The sequence below is a fragment of the Pinus tabuliformis genome, chromosome 2_1 (assembly GCF_031772625.1).
Source record: "Pinus tabuliformis cultivar Carrire ecotype Pingquan chromosome 2_1, CPIR1, whole genome shotgun sequence".
In the NCBI taxonomy this organism is placed as follows: domain Eukaryota; kingdom Viridiplantae; phylum Streptophyta; class Pinopsida; order Pinales; family Pinaceae; genus Pinus; species Pinus tabuliformis.
Genome location: NC_142299.1, coordinates 324,460,622 through 324,472,780, shown reverse-complemented (window position 1 = coordinate 324,472,780; position 12,159 = coordinate 324,460,622). Strand labels below are relative to the sequence as shown.

General features: G+C 38.9%; 1 protein-coding gene across 2 annotated transcripts in view; it reads left to right on the top strand.

The window, feature by feature from the left end:
* LOC149200154 (uncharacterized) overlaps positions 1-10,508 on the top strand; it is a 39,749-nt gene extending 29,241 nt beyond the window's left edge. For both annotated transcript variants that reach the window (XM_089402621.1, XM_089402620.1), the window contains 2 exons: positions 6,086-7,185; positions 7,998-10,508. In XM_089402621.1, the coding sequence (XP_089258747.1) occupies positions 6,109-7,185; positions 7,998-9,803 (2,883 nt within the window). In that variant the 5' untranslated portion in view covers positions 6,086-6,108 and the 3' untranslated portion in view covers positions 9,804-10,508. The remainder of the gene's footprint in view (positions 1-6,085; positions 7,186-7,997) is intronic.
* The last annotated feature ends 1,651 nt before the right edge of the window (positions 10,509-12,159 follow it).

Here is a 12,159-nt window from a genome sequence, read left to right as displayed (position 1 = left end):
AATTATCAAAAGGAGAAACCATGTGCCAAAACCATCCATTGATCTCCAAAACCATGGGCACAAATGTGGAGAGACCTCATAGAGCATGAAAGATAGTTAGGTCTCCTAAAAAAATGTACCAATGATGTCAAAAAGGGAAATGCTCCACTATTTTAGGGAATCAACCGGCTCAAAATATTCAAGACATGCTCATAATAGTAAACGGGGCTAGAGTGCTCTAAGAAGTTATGCCAACAGATGGGAGCTTGACTAAATTCAATAACCCAATACCATCAAAGAAAGAGGGTGCCTTAGGAGCGTGTCCACAAAGTAGTACACTCCTCAAGAATAGATCTCAACCATTTAATGCAAAATCAATTTTCAAGGCATGCACCCTAGGAATATGTGCCCTAGTGAGAGCCTACTTCCTCTAGGAGATATCAATCAAATGATGAAGCAATAATCCAAAATAATATGCCATTAACCTTAGGATTTCATGTGAATTATGCAAGGTACCCCATGCACTACATCAAATAGCAACAAATAATCAATAATATTTAGGAAAACCCTTAGTTGATGGGTATTTCTTCAATGAATGTGCTAGTAATTAACTAAGAGCGCACTATGCTAATCAAAACCCCATGAAGAAACCCAACACTCTACCAAACTCCACATGTGCAAGATGTAGGCCTCCAAAATGTGAGACAATGATGCCAACAAAAGATGATAATCCATGAATAATATGCATCCAAAACCACAAAAATATGGCTCCTAAGCCATCATCCTCCAAGCACAAACTACTTGGATAGGGTCTTCAACCTAGGACAATCCTTATGATACATGAAGGGTAACAAGCTCCATTTTGAAAGATTGGAGATGGTGCTACCATAAAAAGTACTTCAATAACAATACAAAGAAGCTTTACGAAGCAATAAGTCCAAGTTGTAACATTTTTGATAGACTTAAGAGAAGATGGGGATTGCAGGATGCCAAAATAAGGTAGCCGAATCATTGTCAATCTCTTTGCAAAACAAAAAATTCTTTCAAATCACGAATAATAGAGTTGATGATAATTGAGTTAAAGCCTGCTGATTAATGCTTGGCTGCATATATCTGGGCTGATAGATGGAATGTGCTTAATTTCTCATAAAGGAGTTATGAAGTGAGCCTTGTTATGACAAAATCTAGCACTTAGTTCAAAGCCTCAATAGGTGACCTAGACAATGTGCAACACACAGAAGTGTTACCGCTGTCACCTCAACAACTACTCCCCTGAGCCCTCTCTTTAGTGAAGGACATGATCCAACACAAGGGAGACTTCCCTCATAGGGCTTAGGGATCAAGTAACACAAGGATCTTAAGCTAAGTACCCCCGAGGATCCTACACCATATATCCACCAAATAAAGGTATGATAAATCAAGGTTTGAGGTGAAGGAATAAATTCCAGATTTGGGTACAATAGAGATATGGGTCAAGCTAAAGGCTATGGTTGGCCTAAAGAGTCTCAAGTAGGTTTCTTGAACATATCAAATCAAGAAAATAGTTGAGGCTGCTATAAACTAGGGCTTTAAATCAGCAAATTGCAGAAAAACAGTAGTTTATGACAGCAGCAAATTTGGTCGTGAAAATTATGAATAAGCTATGTGAAATGAAGGCTAAATTAGAAGCAAACTAGAGAAAAAGTTACAACACATTTTGACAGTTAATAAGGCATAAAACAACAAATAAAATCCTAGAAAATGGCTGAAAAATGCATGAAAAACTTCAATTTTGCTTCTCTAATGCACTTTTACACAATGTCTAACCCTAGGGTTTAGCTCAACAAGGGACATTGAAGAAAATACCAAATAAACTAATGTAGCACAAAATATTAATCCCATGGAACATAATACCAAGATAAAACAAATAAACTAACTTCACCATGTAACATCCAAGATCCACCATAATGGAAGTTGCTTAACTGTGACTTCATAGCACACAAGAGAGAAGAATCACTAATCAAGAAGTTTTGATCCAAGTGTGACGATGAATCCAAGAAACAAATTGACTATATGACAGTAACTAAGTTGATTTACCTTTACTAGAAGCCTCTACAAAACAAATTATCCATTATACAAGGTAGATAGGTCATCAAGCCAATCCCCCAAAACAAAACAAAAATAACGAAAATAAGCCTCAATTAGCCCGCATGTGAGGGAAAACGTCTCTTCAAAGGGTGACTTCATATCCAAAGTAATGTTTGTCCTTGAAATGGTGCAAAATATGACTCAAAATGCATGCCTCATTCACAAGTCATGTCTCTCCATTTCCAACAAGGTGCCTCATCACTAAAATAGCCCTCTCAAGCCACAACATCACCCTCTAATCCACCTAATGGAAGTTGCTTAACTGTGACTTCATAGCACACAAGAGAGAAGAATCACTAATCAAGAAGTTTTGATCGAAGTGTGACGATGAATCCAAGAAACAAATTGACTACATGAGGGTAACTAAGTTGATTTACCTTTACTAGAAGCCTCTACAAAACAAATTATCCATTATACAAGGTAGATAGGTCATCAAGCCAATCCCCCAAAACAAAAAAAAAAATAACGAAAATAAGCCTCAATTAGCCCGCATGTGAGGGAAAAATGTCTCTTCAAAGGGTGACATCATATCCAAAGTCATGTTTGTCCTTGAAATGGTGCAAAATATGACTCAAAATGCATGCCTCATTCACAAGTCATGTCTCTCCATTTCCAACAAGGTGCCTCATCACTAAAATAGCCCTCTCAAGCCACAACATCACCCTCTAAAATGCCTACATCATCAAATGTAGCACATGGGTGATGTCATCAAGCTAGGGCATGATGTCATCCTAGAAGAAGGTGCACAATCCCCTCCAAAGGGGTCCCAAGTGATCATCATTATCAACCATCATCAAGAGAAGAGAAATGTCCATCAAGAAGGTATAATGCCAGTCTGGAGGTGTTTTGTCATCTCCTTGGTACACTTGATCCCCAAGCAAAATCCAAGCCTAGATCATCAATGTCCAAGGTTTTGAGGCAGAGGGAGGGTCTCATCAACTATGCCAAGTCAACCTCAAGTTCAACACCGCTCAAAAAGTGCCCAACTTCCTTTGTCAAAGTGCTCTACGTCATCATTAGATGTAGTTGGACATCACCTTTGAAGTGCTGGAGAAGCATCATATCATCCCTTAAGTTATCCTGGTTGCACCTGGAAGAGCCATCTAGCACATACTCAAGGAATCAAGTGAGATCAACATCATGGGTACAAGAACCATAAGAGCATCAAGGTGGACCATATTCAATGTCAAAGCCATCAAAGTACTTCACACAAGTATCATCTTCAAATGTCTTACTAGCTTATGATTGTATACATGTTACCATAGTTAGGTATTTGAGGGTTATCACGTGACCCTATTAGGTGCTTCCAACCCTAGGGGTAGGAACAGTTCCTTGGTCAACCCTTTCAAATGATAGGGGCAAGTCATCCATGAGCGCCTCTATAGAGGGAGTGCTTAGCTACTTGAGTTACCTTCCCTCACCTTTGTTTTTCCAAGACCCCTTATTTGCATTTTTCTTCATCTGATTTGGCTTGTTTAACAAAATCCATTGATTTATCATGTAATAATGATGATATAATCCCCTGTTAATGATGGGCGGTTTATTGCTTCATTGGGGTTAGGATGTTCTTAGGGAGTTCCTTTTACTTTGATAGACGTGATATACATGGTTAGTCTTAGGTAGAGCTCAAGCTATAATTGGCTTTTGATTGCTTTACATCCCTTGTTATTCTTTTATATTTTGATATTTATCTTATGCTTTTTCTTTTCTTACAACTGCATCAACCTTTGGTATTTCCAACCCTTTCTTCTTGTAGAATGTGGTACATAGAGAACCAATACGAGCGATTGATAAAAACCAATCAAAAGATGGGAGAATGAATAAAGGGAATAATGACAAGTGTGAAGTATGAATTTTGTGCCCCTCCTAGATAGTGAAACAAAGACCCTAGGGAAGGTCACACTGAATTAGGAACAAATGATAACCACCAAGTTGAAGTAATGGAACCAGTATACGAATGTAGCAGTATAATCCAATTTCAACCTGTGACCCATACTAGCATGCCTTAAACATTAAATGAAAGCACCTACATGCAAAATTGGTTAATGTACCTCACAATAGATGACCCACCTTCATCTGATGAGTAGGCTAGACAGATGAATGTACTGATCGAAGAATAGGTGAGAAGCATTTGAGGCTGGTTATCAGTGGATCATGGTAGGGGCTGCTGGCTCGCAAGCTGCATCATAGGAGAAATAATTTCTCCTAGGGTTACGCATGTATGTTGATGGGTAACATGCCCAAGCATATTGGTGATATATTGAGACACAATTTTCAATCCTCTTTGAGTTCTTTTGAGGGGGAAGGGTTATATTCTTGGAAATAACTGGACGATCAGGAAGCATGGCAGGGTTTATGCAGTACTATTTATTTGACAAGACTTTCATTTCTATGGATGAGATACAGAGCTACTTTTAGTGGTCATTTGTCCAAGTTCAATCGAGGAGAAATGTGTTCAAAGTTGACTTTGTTGATTAACTTTCATGTAGAATGGTTATTTCTCATACAGATATTGTCTATTGATATATTAGAGTGTGGATAAGGCCTGTTTGCTAGCTCTACTCACTTATGTTGGGTGATGGAGCACCATCAAGTTTTAGTCTGACGATGTTCACCCAGGTACTTTTGTATGTTTATATTGCAATGCCTGATGCAATTTTCAAAAATAAAGGAAAGCAGAGAACTCAAAAGTTTGCAGATGCCACATGTAATAACTTGTAAATTTTACAATGTATGACTCAGACATGAGAACATTACAGATGGCAATCTGGAATTTACATTTTAGGCTGCCAGGCACGAAAAATGGCTAACCATAGGGCATTACCCGTTTTCCTGTAAATACAATGGACACGTGGAAAAAAATTACCTTCATATAACAACTGGGTGGGGGCCATACCAACGTCTTACTTTCACTGTTCATGCTATGCCATTGCAACTGATAGTTCAGGCCTGCACTATATGATTATCAAAGGCCAGATTATATTCAAAATGAAAGCCATCATCATGGCTGCTAGATGAGGTTAACCAGAGGCTGCAAGGCATGCAGAAACAACAGCATCTTCGATGCAGATGATCAGAGAGGCTTATGTAGACTTCCTGGATCTAAATAAACCAGCGGCTGGAAGGCCCAAAGAAAAGACCAATTTTTTTCATACAGATGATTACAGGGGTTTATGTAGACCTCCTAGAATGTATATAAGAAACAACAATCGTAGGGAAAAAGGTTTCTAGTCAGAGTATTTGATTTTAGGTATTATGGTTCAAACTAATGTGGATAAACGTAACTCCTTGCCACAATTTTCTTTTGACTTTGTAGACAGTGGTTTCAAATGTTCCCAGATTTCAAATGGATTTGCAACTAGAAAGCTACAAGTATAAGCCTTGCTCAGAATTTGATTTTCATGGACAACTGAAATCTGCAACTAATCTCCCCTGAATTAGGAGAAAACAGGATGAACTGCAAACTGCCCCTTGAAAGGATAGATGCCTTGAAGAGTCCATACTAACAAACTAATCATAAGTAGAAATACCAGTCCTAATACTGCAACTTCTTTCCATGTATCTCAAGTTTTAATGGAACTCTCAGTCATGGTTGCTAGTCCAGATGAATCTCTTCTTTTACAACATGCTTGGCATTGAATGTTCTCAGTGTTGACACAAAATGTATTCAAGATTTATGATCTGTGAATTAATTAGAAGAACTTCTGAGTTGATCCATATGTTTGTAGTATGTACCAATTTTTTTTTTTTGTTAATGAATGAAGAAGCACATGTAGATTAACCCTGAACAAATTAATACGCTTTCAGATTTGGCTAGGACAAAAGGAAAAATAAAGTACTGTTTGACATGTCTAATCTAAGTTTGTCTAATCTATTGTCCAGTAATTCCCCATTTCAAGTACTTTATTGCCTAGGCCCTAGCTACTAGTGTGCATGGCCTTGATGTCGGCTGTCTCAAAAATTATGTTTGCCTGTTCAGATCTTAACTGTCATTCAAGACAGATGGAGAGACTGGCTTTCACCATACCAGAAATGCAGTCATCTTCTCATGAAAGCGGTGGTGGGAGTGGGCCAATTGATGAAATATTTGGAAGTCTATTACTGTCATCGGCCTCTACTAACTCTAATGATACCTCTGACAGTCCACATATTCCCCCCCGGATTGGAGACAAGTATCAAGTCAATGTGCCACCATTTAAGATGAAAATGGGCCATGATCAACTGGGAATGAATAGAAGTAAAGATAATAAGGATGGCAAGACTGAAGACTTTGAACTACTGTTTGTGGAAGGGTTGCATGTGCCAGTAATGCAGATCTGTTGTTTCTCACCTTTTGGAAATGGAAGATCCTCAGATAATGAGTTCCATTCAAAGGAGTCTTCCCCAATTCCAGCTATAAAGAAAGATTGTGGATTATGTCAACTGGATTTTTCTGAGGTGGAAAATGATCGATGTACCCATGAGATTATTAACAGCAGCCAACTCAGAGAGGACAATGCAGTTTGTTCTATTACAGATTTGAAGACAGAATTCTTAAGACCAGAAGATACTGCTACAGAGTCTACTGTTACAGCTGAGAATGTGCTTGATACATCTTATTGCAATGGGGGTCAAAGAAAAAGGGGCAAGGTTGGCTGGAGGACGGTCAAGAAGATGAAAGTTGGTTTTTTGGACTCAAACAAGCACTGTATTGACTCCAATTGCCAGGTTCAGCAGCAAGGAACGTATAATACAGGGGAAGATGCAAGTTCGAGAAGTTACATGATAGTTCCTGGTAGGCAAAGTGCATCGTGGAGTAAAAGTGAGGAAGATTTATTCATACTCGGGCTGTATATCTATGGGAAAAATCTTAAAGCTGTGAAAAGATTTGTGGAAACCAAAGAAATGGGAGATGTATTATCACACTATTACGGGAAGTTCTTCAAGACAGATTCATATTGCAGATGGGCAGAATCTAGAAGGACAAGAAGCAGAAAGTGTATCCAGGGGCAGCGCATTTTCTCTGGATGGCGGAAACAGGAATTGTTGACACGCCTAATTCCTCACATACCTGAGCATTTGAAACATGAGATCCCAGAGGTAAGTTTTCTTCTCAAAAAGTCTATTAGATATGTAAATGTAAAAATGGCATGTTGTTAATTACACATCAATGGAGTGCTGATATGAAATTTTAATGTCTCTTACACCAAATTAGTGCTATAAGGGTGAAAATAAAGTTTGCATTTGCGATGGGATGATACATCTTGTAACTGACACATGAACTAAATATCATAATCCAGCTTGACCAGATTGATCTTTTTGTTTCACAATATATAAATAACCTAAATGCCAAATTATCCTATTAGCAGAAAATTGTGAACAACATTTGCAAAAGTGAACTCAATTTTTCAAGTAACAACCATCGGTTTTTGAGATCCGGGATATGAACTCTAAGGGTTTTTTTCTGTAGTTGATAGTTAAGTGACTTCCTTGTTCAGGCACATGCTGCTCCCTTGTATGTTGCCCAAGAAGTTGTAAAGGGATACTTTTGTTTACTCTTGCCAGGATCAGGTTGCTTCCTTGTATGAAAGCATGGGGATTTGTAAAGGGAAGCTCATTGGTATCTCCCCTGTTTTGTCTCATGGGGATTTTTTGTTCATGGGAATCTGGTTTTAGATTTTGGGCTGTGTTTTAACATTTTAGCCCTTGATCATTGTTTGTGGTGACAGTCTATCAGCTGTCCTTTTTTTCATAATATGTTTGACAATCAATTTATTTTTTAACTCAATAGAATTATGAAGCATATTTCAAAAGAAAAATCTTCTGGTTATGAATTTTTTAGCCTTACTCCTGTTATGATAGTTTGAATGTTCTTATAAGTATAGGGTCTAACAGAATTTTCTGATAAACAGGTAACAAAGGCATTTAATGATGGAAGAGTTTCTATGGAAGAGTTTGTTACAAAGCTGAAAACATTAGCAGGACCAAATGTACTTGTTCAAGCTGTGGGAATTGGCAAAGGCAAGGAAGATCTTACTGCAGTTCTCACAGAGCCAGCAAAGACAAACCAAGTTAGTTCTCTTCGTCATGAAATTCCTATGGGCAGGGCATGTTCCACCCTTTCTACTGAAGAGATTATTAAGTTCCTAACTGGAGATTTTAGGCTTAGCAAAGCTCGAGCAGATGACTTATTTTGGGAGGCAGTGTGGCCTCGTCTCTTAGCGAGGGGATGGCATTCTGAGAAACCTGACAAGGCTGTCTTTGGATTGAGGCAGCCTTTAGTTTTTCTGATCCCTGGTGTACATAAGTTTTCAAGAAGAGATCTAACGAAAGGAATTCATTTTTTTGATTCTGTTAGTGAGGTGTTAAGCAGGGTAGCCTCAGATCCAAGACTGATTGAACTAGATACACATGAAATAACTGCAGTTGAAGTGAAGCCAGAATGTGTCCAGGCTTCTGAGAATGCAGATGAAGAAAATGGGCATCCGGATCATCAGCGTTTCTATCTTCAACCTAGATTTAACACACAGGTTTCATCCTTGGCATTTACAATAGTCGACACCAGTCTAACATCACAAGGAGTAGGACCATCTAGGATACGAGAGAGAGTGACTTTGCCTCTGGATGATGGCTCAGATAGGTCTGAAAATGTGTCATGGGAAACAGAGGATACAGACAACTTAGAATTATCGCCATCTCAAGGGGATTCATTGAACTGTAATTCTGAAGAGTCAACCCGATTTATAGTTGATCATGACAGCTCGGGTGAGAAGAATAAGAATTTTGGATTGTGCAAGGTGAAAGCTCAGGATTCATTGAACTGTAATTCTGAAGAGTCAACCCGAGTTGTAGTTGATCATGAAAGCTCGGGTGAGAGGAATGAGATTTTTGGATCGTGCAACGTATCAACCCCCGATCAATGGGATTGTCTTCCCTCTCCCTTGAAGCGGAGGAAACTAATTACCTGTATAAATGATAAAGAGGAGATAAAAGCTGCTAGTTTGGTAGAATCTAGTGAGTCAAATGATCAAACAACAATGCTGAAATTTAATCCCAAGGAAGAATATCCTGAACCTCAACCTCTTTTAGGAGCTACTCCATTAGAAATAAGCATGTGCGTACCATATTCAACTCAAGAAAGTGCCGGGAGAAGCATCAATGCTACTTTTGTGAGTACAGATTGGCCTTCTGCAAATAGGATCAATAACAATTCTCAGAATTCTAGGATATGCAGATTGATACCTGAGATAGGGTCTGGTCTGAACTTACCAGAAGATCAACCATTAAATACTATGATCAACTCTGTCCCAGTAATCAGTAGTCCAGTCTCCGAAGCTTCAAAGTCTGAAGAAACTTCTTATTCCGAGGCAAATTATGGGCACCCTCAGGTTGTGCTTAATAATTCAGGAATTGTTGTGAAGTCCTCAAGTCCAGGCCCAGATGAGAGCCATTCTACCGGGCCACGAGAAAACGACGGAAGTGCTCCACAGGAAAATGTACGCAGGCAAAGCACAAGGATCCGCCCCTTGACTAAAAGAGCATTGGAGGCTTTTGCTTGTGATTTTTTCTCTCCTAAACGGCGGAGAAAGGGTAGTGAGAAGACTTTGAATCCAGATGGCTGCCGCATGAAATCTATCTCCAGGCGGGTCGAAGATGAGCCAACATGTTCGCTGAATACTTGTAGTTCAGAAAGCAATGACATTCTTATAGGTCACTAGAATACAAGTGTGGAGTCTGTCAAAGATAATGTAACAGGGACAGTTTACTAGATGTTAAGTCTCAGTTGTGTACAAGAGAACATAAACTGGCTTTATGGGGAAAGGCCTAAGACATTTATCTACCGAGAAAATTAAAACTATGCAGAAGGAAAAAGAATAGATGTTTCGGTACCAGCAATCTCAGAGTAGTGCAGACTGGCCAAAGCAAAGGTCAGGCAGGCAGGTCAGGAAACGCCGTGACTGGTGATCCAGCTGCCCACGTGGCTTCCTTCCCTGGCCACTGGATGACAAGTTTCCTATGTTGGCCCTGGCAATTTCTGAAGCAGCGGAAGCCTCTGAAGAACAGCAGCAGAATAATGATGGTCCAGAATTTACTGTTCCCAAGCGCGAATCACCAACCAACGGCTGCTGGAAGGGGCCATCTAACAATGATAGTAGTGACCAACCCCCTGCATCTGTAATGGTTCCTGCTTCCTGCTGCTGCAAATTTTTTATGTTTTTAAGATGATTGATTATGGGCTTCGTTTCCAGTGGCCACCAGCACGGCAAATTAATGTTCTTGGACTTAGATATGTTTCTGTTGCTCGTTCCGGAATTGGTTCTGTTGTAGCCAGCCACTTGTAATTTAGTTTCTAAGATCTGCTTTGCTGCTGTCCAATTTTTCCTTTGGTTGTTGTTAATAAATGCTTATAAGTTGCTATATTATTATTGATAGAAGCTACAAAACGCATTTATTGAAGAAAACAGTGCACTTTCCATGGAGTGATTTGGGTGTGGAATCGACAACACATGTTTCTAAGTAGAGATGGTTTACCTTACCACAATGCCAATACCAAGATAACGCACCTTCCATTTTTTCATATCTTTGGAAACTGCAAACACTTAGTGAGGGATGAGGATAATACTTTTTTGGCACAGTGAAAATGATTTTTTCCACTAAAATCTAGGGATATAATTTTGGGTGAGATTGACTTATTTTGAATGTATAAATTTGTGTTGCATGGGTACCTGCACCGGGGGTGGGGTTCTCGAACCCGTCCTGGGTTCTTGCACCGAAGTACTGGATTCGGGTACGGGTTCTTTCCAAACGAACCCAGAAGAACCGGGTTCTTCAAAAAAAAAAATTGGGTTATTTTCCTTTAATGGGTTCTTGGGTTCTTCGGGTGCTTGGGTTTTTCGGGTTCTTCGGATTGGGTTCTTTGGGTTCTTTTGGTTCTTCATAAAAAAACTACATTAAAAATTTAATTTTCAAATAATTTTTTTTATTGAAATTTAAAAAATAACTTATAACAAAGGTAAAACTTATAACAAAACCTAAAAAACCCTAAATCAATTCTTGTAAATCAAGTTGGAATGAAACATTCTTCCACGGTCCTTACCATCAAACTCTGTGTTGCACGGGTACCCGCACCCGGTTTTTTAAGTTTTTTACAAGTCTTTTTTTTTAAGAATTCTTGTAAATCAATTTGGAATGAAACATTCATTCCCGAGCCAAATAACCATCAAATTATAAACTGTAAATGCACACATACAGGTTCAGAGATTTTCGGTCAAATAGAAAGTAGGATTGAGACCAGCCATAAGCTGTAATCAGCTGATGCTGTTAAATGGCGAAGGGCTATTTTGGACAATGGCTAAATTAAGTATCAAAATCTGCCAATTTCTCACAACATTCTGATAACATCATGTTAAGATTAAAACTAGGAAAATATGCCTAAATCATATATGGTCTCTACAGACTTGTACACCAAGTAATCTCTAAAAACTGCGAAGATGTTTTATGTTTAGATAATTAATATTCAGGCAGAGCTTTGCACTCAAAGACAAACTATCCCTCAAGCCATCAGATGGCTGCTGTGCATTTTATTGGGAAACAAAGACTGATAAGCGTGTTTTGTGGAAGGGTAAGGCTGCCACTGTTTTTGGGATTGCTTTACCACAGAGCACACCATGCATGGGGCAAGTGGATGATTAGACATCAAGAAAATTCTAGACCACTATCAGGTTGAGAAGAATCTCCTATGAAAAAATTGTGTTTTTATATGGGAGAGACTAAACATTCAAAGCAAAGTTACAAGCTCAAGCTCCAGCCAGAATGAGCAATTTAAATAAGGAGAGAAGCTGTCTTGAAATTAGAGCAGGAGGCAGAAATGCTAACACTCCTTGGCTGTGTAGGAGGAAGGGTTCGTACGACCACAGCCTGATTCATTGATAGGCATCCTTGCAAATGAACCTAAGCTGCATAGTTATTTTAAAGCCTGTGTGTGACAAAATCTGTCCCAAGTTTCACCAAAATAGCTGAGTCTAGCATTTATCCTAGTATGTATTTTGAATTTTCAGTTTTAGTAGTAGCCTT